Source organism: Taudactylus pleione, unplaced genomic scaffold (assembly GCF_031769625.1).
Source record: "Taudactylus pleione unplaced genomic scaffold, aTauple2 ptg000251l, whole genome shotgun sequence".
NCBI classification, from domain to species: domain Eukaryota; kingdom Metazoa; phylum Chordata; class Amphibia; order Anura; family Myobatrachidae; genus Taudactylus; species Taudactylus pleione.
The window spans coordinates 2,293,142-2,317,547 of NW_028284653.1; the positions used below are offsets into that span (position 1 = coordinate 2,293,142).

Genomic DNA, 24,406 nt, shown 5'->3' on the forward strand with positions numbered 1-24,406 from the left:
GAATGTAAGACGAAAGTCTTAATGTAAAACAAGCTTAGTTATTGCTGCTGGTCAATCTTTCATCTACATAGAAATGATCAGGAAAGCAGAATAAAAGAAAAATACAAAAAAAAAAAAAACATTTTTACAACATTTTGACTAACAATTCTTTAAAAGGTACGGATAGCTATTTAGGTTATTACAGTCTAAGAACTATGGTACTGTACTTCCCAACAATCCAGTCATTGGAAGTGGGACATACAGATGTGTTCACAATATCTTACTCCCTTTTGTGTTAAATAGCCCTTCTAGTCGCGCCATGCCGTGACGTGGCTCAGTAGCACAAAGTGTCTTTCCGTGCAACTTTTTAACTTCAAATGCTTCTTATTTGCAAAGTGATGTGAATAGAACGCACAAGCTTCGGCTGATAAAAATGATATGCGGCATGCCTATATTCTGTATGCGTCTGCGGGTGTATCTGCATGTGAAATGCTATGTTACAGTGTCACAGCAGGTGACACTAACGTAGTGTTTCGCATGCAGATACACCCGCAGACGCATACAGAATATAGGCATGCCGCATATAATTTAAAAATGAATTTGAAGGGAAAAAATTGCACGGAAAGACGCTCGGCGCTACCAAGTCTCACGGCACTCATGCGTTATACATAATGAGACTTCACGTATGGAGATAAGCTGTATGTGGACACATTTGTAGAGAGAAGTGAGCTAAACCACTCCAGTTTAATGATCTGAACGTGTCATTAGTAGGGAGTGGATGCAACATACTAGGGACATGGCCGCATTTTGGAGTTGAGCCTAGTTCAACTGAATTGCTAGGCCAATAACCCCAATAACCTTTCCTAGAAGACACATATGGCTATATTTACGAAGTAGCAGCTTTAACAACAAAATTAAACATGACAATCATATTATATTCAAAACACACCTAGTTATGCATTTAAAATTATTGCCACACAACTTCCAAAATTCACAACAATTGGGACAAACATCCTGGATGACAGAAGAGTACTCTAGATTTGAGACTTGGGCGGTTGCAAGGTCTTTACATTACTGAAGGCAAAAACTAGACCATTTGTCGATGGCAGTGAAATGGTTATTACTAAACATTTGGTTGGAAAAGAATACAGATGTGACTGTTTGGTTTCAGAATGAGAACAGAATAACATAGAAGGCTATGACCAACCGCATATATATTATATATATATATATATATATACATACACACACACACACACACACACACACACACACACACATATATATTACATTATATATATATATATATATATAATCAATATGTGGATACAGCGCCAGTACATATAGGCCCTCATTCAGAGCCACTCGCTAGCGGCAGTATGCTCGTTCCGAGCGATGTTCGCACATCTGCGCATGCGTACGGATCATTATACGCATGCGCGAACCAGTCAGTGCGGCCGAAATTCATGTGCTCGCAATATAGCGAATGCCTGCTATTTTGAGTGACAGAATGAGGCGTATGTGGGTGGTAACAGGGGAAGGTGCTTGAAAACGGGGAGTGGAGATCCGAACGCAGGCGTGCTTAAAGGTCAAAACGGGCGTTTTATGGGTGTGCATATTTAAAACAGCAGCGTCATTGACCACGTCACTGGGTTTTTTTTAAGCCAGAACTGGTCGCAAAATTGTGGTAGCAAAAACCAACCACAAGAATAGCGAGCAGTTCATACGCTGGTCGATGTACTCGATTAATCTAATAAATAGCGGACATGACGTATGGTGCGAGCGGCCAGGGGGCGTTTTTAACAAATAAACGAGCGTATGTTTTGCTCGCTCGTTCAGACTTAGAGGTGTGAACAGACTGCAATTTGCGAACGGATCATTTGAATAGCCACCCCTTGTTTTTGAACGAACGACCGCAAATAGCGTACGGCTCTGAATCAGGCCCATAGTGTTTACTTAATCAATATATCAGATTGAATAAACCATATGGAAACCATATAAGCAACCTTGGCCCTAAGATAATGGGTGTCAGCCTTAGATCAATAATATGCGAGCAACAGGTGTTCAATTACCAAAATTTTAGAAATAGTACTATGATTGACACATAGGCGACCAGTTTGCAAAAAGTGCTAGTGCAAATAATAAATTAATAAGTCAAATGCAACATTACTAAATATGTGATGAAGCAGTGATAAAATGATAAAGTGCAACAGTGTAATAAAAAGTATATATATATATATATATATATATATATATATATATAGTACATATATGCCAAATATATATATATATATATATATATATATATATATATATATATATATATATATATATATATATATATATATATATATATATATATATATATATAGATATATATATAGTACAAAAATGGCCGGCACTCCACAAAAACTTGAATAATTGCCCGGGTGCCATCCAATGGAAAAAATACCAAACATATATAAAAATAACAGCGGCACCCACAGGACTCTGATAAAGAAGACTCACGACACAGCAGGTCAAAGTTCAACGTTTCAGTCTAGCGACTTTTATCAAGAACTGAGGACAGAAGATACAGTGCATACCTTTATACCCAGTGACATCCCATAGTGATCCTGTGTAACGCTGACCACGCCGATGATGATGTCATCAGGGCGGGACAGAGCGCTAACACACTGACGTAGCCGCACTGAGCGTGGTTGCCATGGTGAGTAACCAGGGCAACCCGCTGAGATTATACAAACATAGATGTACAGCCGCGGCATCCTACACTCCCCGCCGCTTCAGCGCTAGTTGGGGAGAGAGCATGCGGCTCATGCTGACATGTTGCAGCGATGTTACACTGCCCAATAAGAACAGGCAGCAATACAGTACAATTGGTGGCATACATGTGAGAACAAACAATAAATGATAAGCAGAGTGGCAATGTGATACATGTGTATAACTAAAACAAGAATTTCCCACAGTATAACAAGGTATAATAAATACATAACTAAAGACATTAACATTGTATGACGCAGGTAATAGTAATCATAGATATGAGCGCGGTCATGGACAACATCATAAGGTCCAAAACACTCGGCAATAAATCAAGATATATGTACATATAGACAGTAAGCTCATAAGGTAAGACAGATATATTGACCACTGCATAGCCATACTAATTGTAAATGACCATGACGCAAAGTAAAAAATGGTTCTGGCTATATTCAAGAATAATAAGTCATGTAAGCAAGTAGATACAATAAACCAATGAAATGAATTGAATAAATTGATAAACCACTGTATAGCTGTACTGGTCATGGCGAACCAAAATGCATGGTGAAGAGTGGTTCTGGCTATAGCAAACTAGATGTAACATGTGAGAATGAAATAAGGAGTGACAGTGATCACAGCAGAGTAGCAAATTAGACCAGAGATGGATCTATAACATAGTTGTAATCAGAGGTGAGAATATTCAAGAATCTCTCCATGATGCTAAAATAAACATGTCAAGAAAACTAATGAGATCCACCAACCGTGTAGATACATAGAAACAATGGACAAGAAAAGCCGGCAAACGCGAAAGGACAAGAATCAGCTAGGATAATTCCATGATACAGCACCAGGTATTCCTAGGTGGTCTCCCACTCAAGTACTAGCCTGGCCTACACTGCTTAGCTTCAAAGATCAGACGGTATAAGGCGTATCCAGTGTAGTATGGCTGTAGCGAAGGAGAAAACGTATCCAAATATGGTAGTCCTGCGTATGCCAATCAACCGAGACATCAATGTAACAATACACAGTAGAAGGATCTAAAACAAATGTAGATCACGGCATAATGATGAGAACAACAATGCCTGGATAATACAACAATGCATACTGTCCAAGAAACCTAGTGGAAAAAAATGTGGGTAAACAATACCCTATAAGTATAAATATTAATGCGCTGTATGGCAACAGCAAGCGATCCAAGATGTTCCTTACTCACCATGGCAACCACGCTCAGTGCGGCTACGTCAGTGTGTTAGCGCTCTGTCCCGCCCTGATGACGTCATCATCGGCGTGGTCAGCGTTACACAGGATCACTATGGGATGTCACTGGGTATAAAGGTATGCACTGTATCTTCTGTCCTCAGTTCTTGATAAAAGTCGCTAGACTGAAACGTTGAACTTTGACCTGCTGTGTCGTGAGTCTTCTTTATCAGAGTCCTGTGAGTGCCGCTGTTATATATATATATATATATATATATACATACACACACACAGTCAGGTGCATAAATATTGGGACATTGACAGAATTTTCATATTTTAGCCTCTATTCACCACCACAATGGCTTTGAAATGAAACAAACAAGATGTGCTTTAACTGCAGACTTTCAGATTTCATTTGAGGGTAATTACATCCAAATCAGGTGAACGGTGTAGGAATTACAAGGGTTTCTATATGTGCCTCCCACTTTTTAAGGGGCCAAAAGTAATGGGACAAACTAAACAATCCTAAATCTAACTTTCACTTTTTAATACTTTGTTGCAAATCCTTTGCAGGCAATTACAGCCTGAAGTCTGGAACGCATAGACATCACCAGACGCTGGGTTTCATCCCTGGTGATGCTCTGCCTGGCCTCTACTGCAAATGTCTTCAGTTCCTGCTTGTTCTTGGGGCATTTTCCCTTCAGTTTTGTCTTCATCAAGTGAAATGCATGCTCAATCGGATTCAGGTCAGGCGATTGACTTGGTCATTGCATAACATTCCACTTTTTAACCTTAAAAACTCTTTGGTTGCTTTTGCAGTATGCTTCAGGTCATTGTCCATCTGCACTGTGAAGCGCCGTCCAATGAGTTCTGAAGCATTTGACTGAATATGAGCATATAATATTGCCCGAAACACTTCAGAATTCATTTTGCTGCTTTTGTCAGCAGTCACATCATCAATAAATACAAGAGAACCAGTTCCATTGGCAGCCATACATTCCCATGCCATGACACTACCACTACCATGCTTCACTGATGAGGTGGTATGTTTTGGATCATGAGCAGTTCCTTTCCTTCTCCATACTCTTCTCTTCCCATCACTCGGGTACAAGTTGATCTTTGTCTCATCTGTCCATAGGATGTTGTTCCAGAACTGTAATGGCTTTTTTAGATGTTGTTTGGCAAACTCTAATCTGGTCTTAGTATTTTTGTGGCTCTCCAATGGTTTACAACTTGTGGTAAACCCTCTATATTCACTCTTGTGGTCTTTTCTTGATTGTTGACTTTGACATATATACACCTACCTCCTGGAGAGTGGCCAACTGTTGTGAAGGGGTTTTTCTTCACCAGGGAAATAATTCTTCTGTCATCCACCACAGTTGTTTTCCGTGGTCTCCCGGGTCTTTTGGTGTTGCTGAGCTCTCCGATGCGTTCTTTCTTTTTAAGAATGTTCCAAACAGTTGATTTGGACACACCTAATGTTTTTGCTATCTCTCTGATGGGTTTGTTTTGATTGTTCAGCCTAATGATGGCTTGCTTCACTGATAATATGAGATCCAAAGAGCTGTCACTGAGAGTCGACAGCAACTGATTCCAAATGCAAATGTCACACCTAGAATCAACTCCAGACCTTACCTGCTTAATTGATAATGAAATAACGAGGGAATAGCCCACACCTGTCCATGAAATAGCTTTTGAGTTGATAGTCCCATTACTTTTGGCCCCTTAAAAAGTGGGAGGCACATATAGAAACCGTTGTAATTCCTACACCGTTCACCTGATTTGGATGTAATTACCCTCAAATTAAATCTGAAAGTCTGCAGTTAAAGCACATCTTGTTTGTTTCATTTCAAAGCCATTGTGGTGGTGAATAGAGGCCAAAATATGAAAATTCTGTCAATGTCCCAATATTTATGCACCTGACTGATATATATATATATTGCAAAGGTTCGGCACTCAGATAAAAGCTGCGAGTGACGGGGTGCCTTCCTAAGCAATGCATACAAGTCTCAGTGTTCCTCCTATGTGAGGTGTAGAAACCCCCCAGGAGAGGAACAAAACACAGGAGGCACTCCCTTTGAAAATAGAAAAAATTATATGCTTATATCATATTGAAAAACAGTACAGCGGCATGTCAACGTTTCAAGGTCCGCAGACCTTTTCGTCAGGACTGTACAACAGTTTTTACCTGTTTAATACCTGTTGTACAGTCCTGACGAAAAGGTCTGCGGACCTTGAAACGTTGACATGCCGCTGTACTGTTTTTCAATATGATATAAGCATATAATTTTTTCTATTTTCAAAGGGAGTGCCTCCTGTGTTTTGTTCTTCTTCTGGGGGGTTTCTACACCTCACATAGGAGGAACACTGAGACTTAAATTAAAATATATATATATATATATATATAAGTCTCAGTGTTCCTCCTATGTGAGGTGTAGAAACCCCCCAGAAGAAGAACAAAACACAGGAGGCACTCCCTTTGAAAATAGAAAAAATTATATGCTTATATCATATTGAAAAACAGTACAGCGGCATGTCAACGTTTCAAGGTCCGCAGACCTTTTCGTCAGGACTGTACAACAGTTTTTACCTGTTTAATACCTGTTGTACAGTCCTGACGAAAAGGTCTGCGGACCTTGAAACGTTGACATGCCGCTGTACTGTTTTTCAATATGATATAAGCATATAATTTTTTCTATTTTCAAAGGGAGTGCCTCCTGTGTTTTGTTCTTCTTCTGGGGGGTTTCTACACCTCACATAGGAGGAACACTGAGACTTATATATATATATATATATATATATATTTTAATTTATCAAGGTAAAAGATATATAGAGGATGATGACATAAGATACATTAGTCCACAGTTCAAGACAAGAAATAAATAAATAAAAAAGGGATAAAAGGAGGATATCAGCTTATCTGAATATAAAAGAGTCAAAGTTCATGGGGTAAGAGAGTGCTACTGACTACTATCCCTTTATTTATTTAATTTATTTATTTCTTGTATTGAATACAAAGTCCAAATAAGTACAAATCCAGCACACCATTTTAGAAAAAATTGCATATTTAATGAACAAAAAACCTTCAGGGTTCAAAAACAAGCCATAGCATAAAAAATTATGATACTTAGCGCATAATATCCATAAAAGGTAGCTTCCAAAGGGCACAGTGAGCCATGCTCACAACCCGATGGGCCCCGACAGCTGTTTCATGTCTGTCTGAAGGTTTTTTGTTCATTTGATATGCAATTTTTTCTAAAATGGTGTGCTGGAATTGTCCTTGTTTGGACTTTGTTATAACAATTGATGCTATCCGAGACCCTGTATCTGGATATTTTAAGTGAAGTGTGCAATATATATATATATATATATATATCTCCTTGACCATATCTGTGTATTTGCCAAGGAGAAATATGATATAGTAAAGGTAGCAATATACTCTGTATGTTTGCATGTACGATACTGTTTGGCACAATGATGCTGCTAACCATATCAACTTTATTAGGCACCACACGACTTGACACTCCAGAAGCCATTTGTCTAAAATATTTATGCAAAGAAGAGTTATGTTGTCATTTAAATCTTAGACACAAAATCCCCTGGTTCTCCAGTACAGATCTTTAAAAAAATGCAGTATTCATATTTAAAACTAAAGGGACTATTTATCTACATCTTCAGGGCCCCACCACTGCATTTCCCCAGTGAGCCTTGATGCCCCAGTCAGACACTGATTGCAGGTGTCAATACTGGATCACGTCACTGGGGACATTTCAAATGAATGTCGTATTTATCAAGCTCCAAAAACCAAAAGTTTTCAGAACTTGTCACCGATGACTAATGCAACCCTATCAAAGCAACGGTCCCTGCATTACCACCATAATAACTCGCTTGAAGACCATTCCATTATGCAGGGGTAAATGTTAATTTTTGGGGTAATATCAACATTAATAAATAGGTCCAATCTTGACAACTTTTAAAGCTCCCCCTCTGGGAGAGTTTTCAGACAGGAGATGCAGCTGATCACTGTAGGGGACTGGGACTGACACCTCTCTGAGAATTGCTTCATCGTGCCTCCCGTCCCGCACATTTCAATAGCAAATGGACATGATGCAGGAGGATGACTTACTCTTCCAGAAGTCTATGGGACTCAGCAAAACTTTTTATACTCCAAAAGATAATAGGAAGTAAACTTAGTAATAGAGCCCTCTTTCTTTCTGACTGATATTATAGAGACCAAAAACATCCTGGCTGTTTATGATATACTGTACTTGTCAGGAGGATATTAATCGTAATTTTAGTTTAGCACAAAAAGGCTCAACATGGCTATTTATTATCTGGCCTGCAAATAAAATAAGAACTATGAGCTCAATGATCACAGGGAAACAAATCTGAATTACATAACTGTAGATCCCTGTTGTTATACATTGCCACATTAAAGAGACACAGCAAATGTCAGTTAAGTTCTAAATTCAATCTGCTTTTTTATGACCTGGCATAAAAATAATACATTTAAAGTAACTTTACAGTAAAACTAGACTTAGTACCATAAAAGCACTAGTCATAAAATAGCAATACAAATTACTCTAAATTGCCGTTTTATGCTGCTACAATTAGAAGTGTTATGGTGCCTACACACTAGACCAAGGCTCAACAAAACCCGGGGACCAGGTTGCCATGGCGACCAGATTTGGTTGCCTGGCGACCAGATTTTCAGCAACCCCCGGGCCCTGTAGTCAGTGGCGGCCTGGGCCGGGGGGCAGGGTGCCATGTGCCCCCCGGGCCGCAGCGCCATGCGGGCCTCGGGCAGTCCGTGTCTCTGTGACACAGACTGCACCACGCATGTAGCGCTGACCGGACAGAGTTCGGTCAGCGTTACACAGTGACTGACACACAGCCGCCGGCGCCGGCAGCTGTGTGTTTGTTTTGAGTGGCACCCAATGAAAGTCTGCAGGAGCCGCTCCATCTTATAGGGGGACTACTACTGGGGGCACTGCAGAGGGGGGACTACTACTGGGGGCACTGCAGAGGGGGGACTACTACTGGTGGCACTGCAGAGGGGGGACTACTACTGGGGGCACTGCAGAGGGGGTACTACTACTGGGGGCACTGCAGAGGGGGGACCACTACTGGAGGCAGTGCATAGGGGGGACCACTGCATAGGGGTGCCCAAAGCATATTCTTGCATCTGGGCCCACCACTCTCTAGTTTGCCCACTGCCGGCCGTGGCTTTGCTTGGCTGCGGAGGGGTGGTCTTTCTGGGGGCTGGTTGCCTGGAGAGGCGGGTTAGCTGCTCAATAATGTGGCTGTGGGAGGGTGGTTTACCTGGGGTACCCTGTTAGTGGGGTGGCCATGGGGGTTGGTTGCCTGGGGCGTAGGTGCTCAGTAATGCTACCCTGGAGGAAGGGGGTGTCTGGCTCCTACACTTTCATCCTGGCTCCTAGGTTTTAGAAAAATTTGTCAAGCCCTGCACTAGACGACAAGCAAACGATGCAATGTCGTCAATGTCGGACTTCCCAGCACTCCCGGACAAACAATATCGTGCATGAAACTGTGCAATCTGACCAAGGACCTGACCAATGACCTTAATCTCGTCAAGGAGATTACCAGATCTTACTGCATGTAGGGAAGTTCCAAGGATACGACCAATGACCCGCGGCTCCATGCATCGGTATCGTTAACGTTTGTGGACACTGCACGATTTGTCGTTCCGATGCGTCAGAATCAGCCAAATCGTGCAAAAAAATCGTCTGGTGTGTAGGCAGCTTTAGAGAGCAATGGTTAGAGAGTGATGAGCCCAATTTCATATTATCCAGAAAAACAGTTATGAAATTAAAAACAAAGAGATAAGCAGGTAACTTTATAGATTAGTAAAATTAGACCAAAAAAGTGCTCTGAGAAATCATTATTCAGTATAAGCACTGAAAAAAAAAGATCACTTTTGATTTTTTCCATTCTGCAAAAATGGCAGCCACAACTCTATACCCAATCCAAGAAATTACATTATGGCACCCATGGCCAGCTCTGTGCCCAAAAAAAAAAAAAAAAAGATCGCTTTTGATTTTTTCCCATTCTGCAAAAAAAAGAAAAAAAAAAAACTGAATACTGTACTAATATTACAGATTAGTCAATATTTTTTATACATAAACACCTTTACAAATTGCCACCTTGTATTGTCTAATATATAATCACACAACCATAAAAAATGTGCATGGTTGGTATATAAATGTATTTTAATTGCTGTCACATAGTGTATTTTTATATATGTTGATGTCTATTGACATTTTTGTGACTTTTTTAAAATAAAAGGTCACTCCCTTCCTCCTTTAAGTCATTTGAAATATAGAGAGACATGAAAACAGCAAAATCCGTCAGCATCAAAGAAAACAAAATGTGTTTTTTCTCAAGGCATCTGGTAAAAACCTTGAAAATGAAATCTACAGTCCCTTTTAACACTTCCTTATCTCTACTGGCATCTGTTACATAAATTACATATAAGCTAGATACATTATGTTCATACAACTGTGCAGATTAATGTTGTATCTCTACTACAGTGGTCGGGGAACAGGGGTAAATTACCCCACATGGGGTAAACATGAAATTCCTGGGGGTAATGGACGGATAGCCGGGCATGCATATGATTCATTCTATAATATAGAATGATTCATATGCATGCCCGGCTGTGCCGCAGGGAGGCTCTAAACCGGACATCTGGTAATAACATCTCAGCGGGCGCCTGGCTCTTTCCCCGCAGCGCCGCATTAGCCGGAGGCTGGAGTTCTCTTCTGACGTATCTCCCATAGTTCCGAGGAGCAGCCGGGCGGACAGGACGGCGGCGGATGCAGGAGCGGGGATTAAGGTAAGTGGGGTTTTTTTTGTACAAGCGGCACTACAGGGGCATTATATGGGGGCACTACTACAGGGGCATAACTATGGGGGCACTACTACAGGGGCATAACTATGGGGGCACTACTACAGGGTCATTATATGGGGGCACTACTACAGGGGCATAACTATGGGGGCACTACTACAGGGGCATAACTACAGGGGCACTACTATATGATTTCCTTCCTTTCAAACCAAGAGGGTAACGTCGGCGTATCTATATATATTTTGGGGTAAAAGGTAAAAAAAGTTCCCTGACCCCTGCTCTACTAGATTAAGTAAGGATACATAGATAGTAAGGATAGATTGTACAATTAGGAGAAAAGGCAAAACAGATTAACAGCAGGAAACGTTCTTAAAGACATTCTTTATGAAAAACTAAAACAAATTTGCATCAATATCAGAATATTGTTTTATACATACAGGGAGCTCCTGCAATTTATGACAAACACTCCAGTGATACATTCTATTGCGTGGTATCCCAACAGTGGTTTCCCCAGTGAGCCCTTTTTGCCTCAGTGATACATTATGGAGAGGTACACTTTGTATTATTTTGTTAAACCCCCTTTTAAAATGACAAATGTGCATACTAGATACATATGTATCATTGAATACATATTATAATAACCCATTCTACAATGTTCTCACAACAATTCAAGGTAACTGATGTCCACAGTGGTACTTCAAATAGTTTGGATCCACTGAAATATATATTATTATTAATATTATCACCAGTTTTTTATATAGCGCACACATATTCCGCAGCGCTTTACAGAGAATATTTGGCCATTCATAGTCTGTACAGTATCTTTATTCTTGTTTGTAAACAAGATAAAATTAGATGATCAATATATACATACCCGATGAATAGGAAGCAGAGAGTTGTTGTAAACATATTCAGATCCAGTTAACATTTATAGTGAGATGACTCAAGGATCATCAGTGGGCCCTCTTCATTATTAATGATATTGTAGGACTAGGAAGCAAATGTTTTTTTTAAATTGCAGATAACTCTATGCTTTGTAAAGTATTAAACACATAGCAGGACATACAGTGCATCCGGAAAGTATTCACAACGCTTCACTTTTTCCACATTTTGTTATGTTACAAGATACTGTAAATGGCTCACCTATAAACACTACTAAAGTTCTGCGCTTTGGGGGAATTCAGATAACCTATAGTCACCATAAAAGAAGCCCATCAAGTCAAGTTGGTCTATAACTGAATGGTGGGATAAAACAGCCCTTCCTTTAACAAATAGTGTCTTTAGAAGATATAGAATACTTAACTGATAAATCCTGGTTGAAAAAATTAACTGCTGTAATACTAAACATACAGTACAGTAGTTCAAAATCAGAATTTTGTATCCTGATAAACTAGAAGAGTGTTTTTATACACTATTATAATATTGGCAGCCACAACTCTATACCCAATCCAAGATATGACATTATGGCATCTATGGCCAGCTCTGGCATGCGAGGACTGCATGCTCACAGAGGTTTTAATGCTGCAAATCTGTAACCAAAGCCGGGAGGCAACACACATCAGAACATGAAATTAATAAATATGTAAAATGGAATACATGGTACAAATTTGTTGCCCAAATAAATATCCATAGCACCCTTTCTTTTAGTGTTAGTACATAAGACCACCTTAATACAACTTGTAAAACGGACTAAATATAATCACATGAACAAAATAAAACTCAACTCACAAATACCAGCCATACAGTTTTATATGCTAATAGACCAGATGTTGATAATTCAGAACTAGAAATTATTTAATTGGATATAATAGAGCCATTCCTGAAAATGCACATGTCACTGCAGCGCATATGCCATTTTGTAACTCCATACACCTAGATTTGTGCAGATATCCAGTTAATACAATAAAAATACATGGATATAATTTTTAAGATTGTAACATCCACAGTGATGCTGGGTACACACTAAGACGACGGATCAGTCAGACCGGCGATTGGTAAGCTATACACACTTTTCAATTGGCCATTTGAAATATCTGAGCTGATATCACAACTGGGCGCACATTTAAATTTGCCCAGCCAGTTGAAATGTCAGTGTCGGCGGTCCCTGCAGCAAGTGTGCAGGTGGTCGGCAGGTCGCCCGTACACACATGCATCTGCTGTGCTGCAAGGCCAAACTGATATGTCTGTCAACTACGTCGTTCACAGACATATCGGGTGTTTACACCCGCCGATGCACTCGTGGTAAATCAACAACTGTGCATGCAGCATAAGTGCAACATTTTGTATCTTGTAAAGGGAGAAGCTGGACAGACCAGGGCAATTCTAGCTAAATGTGGTCTGGCCTTACTTGCTTTATTTTATTTACTTTACTTTTTTCAAGCTGAAGTAGCTAAATGAAGGGGTGAAGATGGTGCATGAAAAATAAGGGTCTAATGATTTATTTAAAATGTGCTCTATCAAGCAGCATATTAGAAAAAAAAATGACATTAATGAAGAGGATTGTTCTAAAGCACAGGTGCATGTTTTCCATGTCTCCTCACCAGAAGCGGCTCCTGCCCTCTTACCTGAGAGGGTCTGCCACTGCTGCTGGCCTGGGTCCCGGCGACTGCTCAATGAATCTGGCAGGCGACGGGACCAGTGCATGCGCATAAGCGGCGGTGGTGCAGCGCATGCGCATAACACCAGCTTCTCGGGGCTGTATTGGTTGCAGCCCCGAGTAGCCCTGTAGGGCTGCACAAAAGGCAGAGCAGCAGCTTCCACTGGAAGCCGCTCTCTGCTGATCGCAGCCCGAACTGGCAGTACCAGGGGGAGGAGACACCTTCCCCTGGGGCTGCCTGTCTTCAGCGTGACTGGCAGGTGGCGCTTCCAATGGGAAGCCACCTCCAGTCACAGTGGAGCCAGTGCAGTCACGGACTGCACTGGCTCACTGAAGTGGCTGATTTTACTGGGGTGGCTGCAGCCTCGCAGCCCCTAGGTAAAATCCGCCACTGCTCCTAACAGAATCACAAGTGAAATAAGTAGCTCCACCTTTGGATCTTTTAAAAACTTTTAAAATGTATCAGTGAGTAATGAATACACCTGTGCACCTGCTGGGTGACCTGAAAAACGTGAACTGTGTGGGCTCCTGAGGACCGAGTTTGAGAGCCACTGTTCTAAAGTATTAGCAAGTTGGAATCGTCATTTTTACAATTCATTTGCAAATTTAAGATACCATGGTCACTTGACAGTGCTGAAAATATGGGCCTTCATGCAACAGTTTTTTGTTTGATAATGAACAAAATTCTCATATTTCTGTAGTATCTACTCTGGATCACTGATTATATAAACAGCAAATATATGCATGGTAACACGGAGGACAAGCTGCGCAGAGTAATCACTGCATGTTGCATTATAAGGGAGGGACTGGAGGCAGACAAGCACTTGTTAAATACTAGTCTGGTATTCTGCATGAAATGACCATGAACCCAAATCAAGCACTCACACTTTCTACAATGCTGCATTTCTACAGAGAACAAGTGACCAATTTAGTAGAAAAAGTAAATACAATTAAAGCAAATTTCAATTAAAATGAGAAAGTTAGAAGTTCAAACGCAAATATAGCCTCATTATCTTACCGCACAAGGAAAAGGGTGACCTTGGAATTTTATGCCCAGAGCCATTCAATCACAAGCTCTTTTTCTCGTGCGGTAAATCATCGGCTAATGCGCGTTAACTCATATACTCCAGGTTACGTACCCAGAGCTATGGGTTAATGCATTCGCGGCAGCCGCGAACAGAAATCCGCCTGAAGAGCAGCCTTCAGGCATTTCGTGGGCTTCACTTGAACAGCCCCGGGCACATTATCGTGGCTAATCCTAGCTTAGAGGATAATTAAATTTGGGCCCAAATGTCTTGTTGGTCACTTTATAGAAGATATCCCATGTAACATTGTTAAATACAATGAAGCATTAATTCCCTATAATTCTCCTTTATATTGTACAGATGCTAAATATTTAACAATATTAAAAACCAAATGATAAACTAACTGTGTTGATGTTACAGTACCAGCAACACTGAAGACTTTCAACTGCTACAAAATAAACAAAAGGAAAATAATAACATCCTATTCTGATAAAGTGAAATGTTACACTATATCAAATCACCATACTTGAAGAGTTTGTTTTATTGATGCATATTCTGCAGATGTTACTTATAAGTACAGGGCATAATTAGAAGTTTATGAATAATATATATATATATATATATATATATATATATATATACACACACACACACACACACACACACATACTGTACAAACTGAAAAGATATCATTAAAAAAAGCTAATACAAAAATAATACATAGTAAAAACTAGTGTAGGTAGTTTAAAGCTACATACAACCATATTGTCATACAACTCCATAGAAGCAAAGAATATTAAATTTTACTGCACCGCTCAGCCTAAAGCACAGCAACATTTGAACTGTGGATGGGTTATGAAATGTTTGACAATGGTTAATGTTCAGCAGTTGGTAACAGGATCTTAAGTTGTGGATGTTTACGCAACAGTCATGCCTCCCATAGTCACGAGTCTGGTTGCGTAGCAAATAATGTGTGTGCCCAGATTTTTATACACTTACACAATTTCTTAAATCACCTTCATATTTTATAGCCGTTTCTTTACAAACATAGACCACGTGGTTTGTGACATTTGTCCCTTTCAAAAAGGTTTCTGTTTAATCTTGTATATAGCAACACATGGGCTCAAGGGGAAAAAAACACTGTTATAGTAGAAAAGTCTAAACTTACAGTACAGGAAATTACATGTTTCCAGCTTCTACAGGAAGACGGCATGAGTGTTTTAAACATATTATTTAACCAAAAAAAATCATATAGCATCTTGGAGAAAACTTTCAAAACACAATTGAGAGACTAAACTATGCAGAAGTGAAGTGTAAATATGAAAGTTTCAGGGTCATGTAAAACATAAATACTGAAATAAATACTTATAAAACCTATATTTTTGTAGATTAATGCCTAGGTTATCAATCCTGTAACACCACCGTGCACAATTTCTGGCCACACTTCTGCACATTCTGTAAGTGAGAATATTAGGTAATATAGGGCCGTATTCACTTAGCCGCGATAAGCCGTTTTCGGATAAAAGTTGTCGCCGGTGATGTCATTTCGCCAGGCGAAAACTTATCCCCGTATTCAATTCCAAAGACTTTTCGTCTACGTGGAAAGTCATTGGTATGAACCCTGCGATAAAGATTCGCCTATGAATAGGGGTCCAAAAAAAAGTGCAGAATTGCGGTTTTGGGGTGCACACTTCTGAAAACCCTTCAGCACCCTTGGGACAGTCCCCAAAGGTAAACTGTCAAAAAGTTAAAAAAATACTCTGAACAACCCAAATAAGTACTTTCGTTTTGAGGGCGTAAAAAAAAAACAAAGTTGGGGGACAAAGTTAAAAACTAGCGAAATAAGACTCCAGGGGGGTCCCCAAATATGGCCCAGGTGTTTTTTTGATTGCAGGTGCTTGCAGAAGGTGGATTTTTGACATTTTATAAAACTTAACTTTAACAACTTTAAAATATTTTAGCACCCATTTTTATGTACCCCAATTTTGCTGGGACTAGTTATTTTCACCAAAAAATAATGCAAAATGCTATTCTTCACCACTTGTACAAAGATGCTAATTAGCATCTATTGAGAGCATTTAAGTACCTCAAATACCTTCAGCAGGGCTATTCGGGGGTATCTATAGTTATCCCCAATGTCAGTGCATCTTTTGGGGGGTGTCAGGCTGATTTCCCCAAAACTGACAGCACTTTCCACCTTTTTGAGTTTCGCCGGGTCCCACTTTCGCGTCCTTTGGAATTGAATTGGGCAAAAAGCTGTCGTGCGCTGGAAAACATTTTCTCCAAAAACACGCGATGTAGGCGGAAAGTCCGGGAGGCGAAACTTAGCCGACTTTTCGCGGCTAATTGAATATGCCCCTAAGTCTTCATTCTAGCACCCTGCACCTGTCACAACCGTGCAGTTCCTCTATCCTATCAGGGGTGTCACTCTCTGCTCTGGTGCTTCTAGCACACTCTGCTGATGCAACAAACTGCTGAGATTAAGCAGTTTGTGCGCTATAAGCACCAGAGTGACACCCCAGGCAGGGACGAGGAACTGCATGGGTTTTAACAGGTGCTAGAATGAACACTAAAATAATAACCTAATCCAGTGGTTCCCAAACTGGGTGCCATGGCACCCTAGGGTACTGTGGGGCACATGCAGGGGTGTCACGAGTTTGTGGTCCAGGACCAAATCACATTATTTATGGTCAATGTGACAGGCAAAATTAGTGCTGGTTGCTGCCAATTATAAAATATATGGACAAACAGAAAGGCAACTCTGTCCACCACCACATAACTGAAACAAAAGATGACAAGTAAGAACACTTTACTTAATTTATTAATGTTTGCTGAATTTCTCAATAAGAAACTTTTGTCCTAGAGATACCATGAAAAAATGCTAATACTAAAGGGTGCCGTGATTCAAGAAAGTTTGGGAACCACTGACCTAATCTAGTGAATTGATTTACCATGCTGAAGTTATTATGCTTGCACAGTCCTCTATTAGACCTCAATAAACCATGCTATAATAATTTCTAATTCAATTTTAGCAATTATATTTATTTGATATGATTTATATTATCACTGGTTAAATATATATCTTCATTTATACTAATAATACGTTTGCCGCATAATATGGAGAAAGAAAATTTCACATGGACCAGGGTTCTGTATAAATGGCCATATCATACAGGCATTAAGCAATACATCCAATATTACGTTTTCCCTAGTAAACTTTAAAAAAACAAACATAACAGCTATATAGTTACATAACACAATTGTACAGATGCCTATCTTGGATTCAACTTTGATCCCATTGTGTGGTCACAAATCTGACATTCAAGGGTTAAATCAATGCCAATGTTAAACAATCTGCTAACCATTTGATGTTGTACAAACATGTTTTTTATTATTATTAAAATTATTATTAATTGAAATGTAATCAACATTTTGAAGGAAATATCAGGAATGCAGAGACATTGGGTTTGTTTAAATTAAATACAAGGAAGGTGAATTTTCATTGCAATGGCGTGGAACCCACAGCAATGGCACTTCATCTCGCTCCCATCTCACCCTGGATTTGCAGATTTTAGTACACAGCCCTACAGGGCAGCAAACAAAAATGTGCGAGTTAAGAACTATGTCCGCACTTACTCGCAAGGCGAGCTGTCTAACACCTAATTAAATCAATCCCATGATGCATAATGTAAACATGCATCAGATTTTATATATATCTGAAGCATATTTACAACATTATTGAGTAATTTGACATATACTTCTGTTATACAATAAATACTGTTCAATAACATTGATCCATTGCAAATCGCATGTTATGGGTTATCGACTAATAGGGGTATATTTACAAAAGTGAGAGTTTTTAGAAGTGATGTTGCCCATAGCAACCAATCAGATTGTAGCTATTATCTTCTAAAAGGTGCCAGATAAATGTTATGTAGATTCTGATTGATTGCTATGGGCAACATCTCCACTTCTAAAAACTCTCACCTTTAGTAGATATATCCCATAGAGTCTATATGTTGGATACAATTAATAAAATGACCTTCTTTATAAACACATTCATTAATCATTAAGAAAAAAGAAAGAAATCTGAAATTCCACACTATTAAGATTAATGTGAAATATATGTTTAAAAATATGTCAGGGTTACTAGAAAAATGATACAGGTATCAAATAACACTACAGTATACATATACATTATACATAGTATACATTATGTGAATTATAATGGCTAACAACAAAGTGCAAAAACAATAGCAACCAAATATTCAATTTACCTATATTGCACTAGATCAATTACATGTAATTTGCAACAGGCTGCTATAGGTTACCGCACACGGTTAGTGAATAACACTCATGAGGGGTATATTTACTAAAGTGCAGGTTTTTAGAAGTAGAGTTGTTGCCCATAGCAACCAGATTCTACTTATCATTTATGTAGCACCTTCTAAAAGATAATCGCTAAAATCTGATTGGTTGCTATGGGCAACAACTCCATTTCTAAAAAACTGCACTTTAGTACATATACCCCTTCAGGGTCTATTTATAGGTGATGTGCAAACCTTTAGGACCAGATTTGCTAGAACATCACATCACTTTCTAAAAAAAAGCTTAAACCATATTATAGGATTTCTTCCACCACTGTGCATATAAATATATTACCAAATAAAAATATGACAACGATAACGTAATGAGAATAGCTCTGGAATGCAGAAGTACGTTGGGAGGGACTGACTGACAAAGACAGCTATGTGCTCTGCTCCAGCACTTCCACTAGCTATGTTTACATTACAGCTCTTGTGACTCCAAAGCCATATCATTTAGTAACTAAATATTCCAACACTAAAATGGTATTTTTACGATATTACATACAACACATCCACAAAAATCTCCATAGTAACATTTACAAATACTGTAGTATGCCAGCCAACTCCTTTCATGTTTTTTATACTTTGTAGCATTATTTCCTAGGTTAGGCAGTCTGTGTATAGCATTAGTACATAGCTATTAGCCCATCTACCACATTCCATCTAAATGGTAGAAGTAGTTATACTGTATAAAGTGTGCATGGGTACATCAGACACAACATCTCATTACAACTGTATTAGAGACATCAGTACAAAAAGCAGAATCACATACTCCCTTTAGGGCTGACAATCCGGTATTCGGCAATAAGTTGGCAATTACGTGGCCATTTCTCAGATCACACCTTACAAATAACTAGGCGGGTGTAACTAAAAAAAGAATACGGCATTAAATTTGTGCTCATTAGAAACTTGCTGAGCGAGATCCCACTGAAGGGGAACTTCCATGACAGAAGCACAGCTGGCAGGGAGATCATCCGTGCTGGGGGCACAAATTGGGGAGAGAAAGAGTCAGCAATGGTCCTCACCTGCAAGAGATTGTTAGCTCCACTTTGGTGGCGGGAATGCTGGCGCTGAAGGGGTTAAAGTCTCCCGTAGAAGCCGTACTCCTAAAGCCGAAATCCATTTCGGACCCCAGCTTGTCCGGACCGAACATGGAGAGGTGCGGGGTGTATGTGGAAGAACCTGAGGTGAGGAGTGAAGAGAGCCAGGGACTCCTGTGTGTAGTATTCAGCTCTGCTGCCAGCGAGTGAGAGGATGCAGCGTGCGGCGGTGACAGACATCCATATGGGAGGGAGGAGGCGGGGAGAGGCTCTGACAAGCATAGGCTGTGTGTCCTCCCGTGTTAGGAATCCCCAACTCACTTAGGGGCCCCGACCATGGCGTAGAGTTACAGCTTTCGGTGCCAGCGACGCAGCCAGGGTTTATTCCTGACCCGGAGATCTAGAGCCGGGGCACATGAGAGAGACAGCGCCCGCTGTGTACTGTAGATGGAGGAGGCATGAGTAGCTAGAGTGCTGGCAGGTTCGCAGTGACTGCCCCACTCATACTGCATTAGATCCTGAGGAGTTTGTAACTTTACTTTTGGGAACTTTGCCCACACCACATTCAGGAATCCTGATTTCCCGGATTATGTTTCTGCTTGACTAATAATAGTCTGAGGAAAGACTGTGATTTACCTCTTGCAGATGTACAGTATAAAATCATTAGCAGTCACAAATGTATCCCCCCTTTCTTCTTAAGGGACCAATCCGCCTTCAGTTACTATTTCTAGTGCCTCCACCCAAGTATTGGTTGTCAGTCTGGGCGTACTTGGGAAGACCCTATTAAGCATATTTAGCTTGTTTGTGTAAGCCTAACCACAAGTCTATAAACCTATAGAATTCATATTACCTTGTTTTTCCCAACCACTTCTCTAAAGTAATTAGACTCGCTCTCAAATTATATCATGGCATGTTTACATTAACTTATGTTCACAGACTGACAATTGCAAAAATTAACATTATACAGTCACACAAGGAATACACATATGGATTACAATATGAGCGGTTGTATGTAATTGAACAAAGTAATACTCATGAGTCATTACCGGTATATATAACATACCCCTAGTAACAGTCTGTTGTAAAGTGTAGATATAAAGTCAAATTGTCTTTTAACAAACTAAACTCTATCTCCAACAATGAGCCGTATTCATTCAACCGCGAAAAGTGGCGTTTGGAGAAACGTTTTAGACGATTTGAACTTTTCGCCTGTTTTCAACTTATCTCCGTATTCAATTCCAGGAGTTTTCGCCTAAGCGGATAAAAAACAGGCAAAACGTTTTCTCTATGTATAGGAGGGGTGAATTGGAAGTGCCTGTGTGTGAAGAGTAATCATAAAATGAATTACCATGAAAACAAACAGAGCCATCTCAGTGTTTTTTCAGTGGTAAACCCACTGGCTTCCAGTATAACGTCCAGTATAACTTCTAGTCCGGCATCCAGTGCAAATGTTGGGATTTGGTCCAAAACCTTTTGGACACCCCTCCCCCTTGACTAATCAGTCCAAAAAACGTTAAACATTTTTTGAGAATGACCCCAAAAATGACATGTCATGTTTGGGGCAAAAATGAAAAAAAGTGGGGGGGGGCTGGTACTTTGGGGGGCTATATGGATGGGATAGGTGTTTTTGGGATTGCACGAGGCTGCAGCAGGTGTATTTTTCAGATTTTTTAAATCTTTAATAAGTACCAGGTCAAATTTGGGGTGCATGAAAATGGGTGTCATTTTCATGCACCCCAAATTTTACCGAGGTATTTATTTGTCCCAAAAGAAGTTGCTTTCTATCATTTTTCAGCACTTATGCATATAACAGCCAATGCTGACACTTTAAGAACACAAAACACTTTTATTAGGACACTTCTATATTGATTTCTAATGTTAGTGCAGCTTTTCCTGGGGTACACACTGATTTCCCAAAAAATCTTAGAGACTTTTGGACAGTTTCACTTTCCGCTGATTTCTCCTGTTTGCCTTTTCGTGTCTTTTGGAATTGAATACGGAGATAAGCTGGAGCGTGCGCAGAAAAAGTATCGCCTAAAAACACGCGAAGGCGGTGAAGACATTGCGGCTCAGCTAATCATGGGCCTATCTTACTTTGCAGAGGAAATAAATAATACCAATAATAAAATGTACTACTTCCACCGTTTTCTATAGGTCAGATGGACTTTAAATCCTTGTTTTGCTCTGGTGGTACATACAATATAACTCATCTCACAGTAACTAAGTAAAATCATGTCTCTTGTCAACTGATTTGAATTATAAGTTCACACTTATATATAATGACGCCTCCTATCTATATTTCTAAATACTTAAACTATCTAGTAATTTCTCTGTATAGCCTCCTGCAGCTGTATTGATGGGAATAAAAAACCTTTAGGTGGTGAGAGCTGTCTTTTGGTGTAAATGGCACGCCTCCCAACTCTCTCCTCTGTACTACGCATAAGGATGCACTGTCTGATTACACTGTACAGTAAAGCAGGCCATACACTGTGCGATAAGACGTACAATATGTCTTATAAGATTTCCCTTGAAATTTTACATACGATGTGTTCAAATGGTGTACTATTTTTCATACGATCATGCGATCCGATGCTTCGTTTTAAGGATTACAAATCGTAAGCGAGCGATTGGTTGTGCACATAACCATTAGGATGAATCTGCTGGAATGTGAATAGGGGAGGGCTTATCTAGGGGGTATAAAAGGCAGCCACCATTTTAGGTATGTTATACTCTGCTCTGTGACCAGTGAAGCCTGCGATTGTTTATTTTTATAGTTCTTGGACTTCAACTTCCACAGGCACTCATGAGCGCGATAACGCTCGAGGAATCCACTTATAAACTGGCGTTCTCGAGGGCTATTCATTTCTGTGGAAATTAAAATCAGAAATATCTGTAAATATATATGTTTAAATGTTTGAAAATGTTATTGTTGATCATTGTTTGTGTTATAATATTTATGGTTGAGTTTTTAGTTAATAGTTGAGTTAAGTTGATTTTAATAAAATTTTAAATTTTGAAATCTTTATCTGTGTACATAAATCAGCACAAAAATTATGACCGTGGTATAAACAATGCAGGGTTATGTGGGGGACACACGGTGGCATAGTGGTATATAAACTGGCAGGGGACATATGCATTGGTGGTATATAAACAATGCAGGGCCATGTGGGGGGACACATGGTGGCATAGTGGTATATAAACAATGGCAGGGCCAGTGGGCATATGCATTGGTGGAATAGTGGTATATAACCAATGGCAGGGCCAGGGGGCATATGCATTGGTGGCATTGTGGTATATAAACAATGCAGGGTCCTGTGGGGGGGACACAGTGGCATAGTGGTATATAAACAATGGCAGGGCCAGAGGGGGACAAATGTACTGAGTGCCACAATGTATACTCTCTTTAACACACACACGCTGCGATGCTGCTCGAAATGCCGTCTCTCATGACAAAATGGAGGAGTGGAGTGGCTAGGGATTTTTATACACCTCGTAATAAGACATCGGATGGTATTACTTGCCAAAAGTGATACGATGTGTGTCACATCGTGGTAAGATAGGTCGCCCTCATGCGGTTTTCCAGTACTAGAGGTAATCCAATTATACGACTGCGGGACGCGCATCGCCATCATATGTACACCATAACCACATAAGATGTGTACGATCGCTCGTTACTATCCATCGAAATCGTACACATCGCATAAAAATCTTACCGTGTATGGCCGCCCTAAGTCTATAAGTTGGGGCATGGTAATATACAAATATAGCACCAATGTAAGTAGGGACTTCCCTCCTGCCAGGAAACTAGAGAATGGATGCTCCTAGAGCATCTGGCTATTAACATTTTGTAAATCTCTGCCTCTGCTGACCCTTTTCCCTTTATATTGCTCACCACCTTTTCCAAGATGCTGTGCTTCTGATGTTTGAGCTTTGTCCAGCCAACTGCTGTTCAGAATAACACACTGGCAGTTACCCTGACTCCTGTATGCTGCTGGGTACCTTCGCTGATGGACCGCTCTCAATCATGGCCGGCTCCGCTTCCACTTCACCGGACCGAGACTTCTCCTAGGGACCGCCTCTGACCCAGCTCCTGAGATAATCACCCCCGGTCACACCCACTAAAGAGCCGCATAGGAGACTGGTTCTTGGGATGCTGCTATCCCCTGCTCCAGCAGGGCAGAGTGAGTACCGCTGCCCACTGGCCTCCACAGCTGGAACTCCCTCTCCGGCTCTACCCCCTGCACCTGGCAACAGATCAACGGGACACGGGGGCAGGCACTGAAGGAAGGGATCAGCAGACTGGTTGGCAACTGCTGCCAGCCATCCTTATATACCATGTCCTATGGTGCTGCGTGAACTTTTCTCTCCAGCCACGTAATCCTCATCTTTCCGCTGGCAGCGTCAGCCACTAATCCTTACGCTGCTTCTAGGACTCTCACAGGCAGCGCACACCCCCTCTGCTGGCCCATGTCCAATATGGGGATTTCTTCCTTTCCTGTAGTTTGCGCCAAGAGCTGCCACGGCCTGGGTACTGATGGGGGCATGTCATAATCATGGCAGGTATGGCCATGCACCCT

At 40.4% G+C, this 24,406-nt stretch overlaps 1 protein-coding gene and 1 pseudogene across 1 annotated transcript in view; both read right to left on the bottom strand.

Moving 5' to 3' along the window:
• CPNE8 (copine 8) overlaps window positions 1-20,395 on the bottom strand; it is a 357,582-nt gene extending 337,187 nt beyond the window's left edge. The window contains exon 1 of the mRNA XM_088480178.1: window positions 19,815-20,395. Coding sequence (XP_088336304.1) covers window positions 19,815-19,942 — 128 coding nt within the window. The 5' untranslated portion in view covers window positions 19,943-20,395. The remainder of the gene's footprint in view (window positions 1-19,814) is intronic.
• On the bottom strand, window positions 3,573-3,690 carry LOC148515248 (5S ribosomal RNA; annotated as a pseudogene).
• Window positions 20,396-24,406: the final 4,011 nt, after the last annotated feature.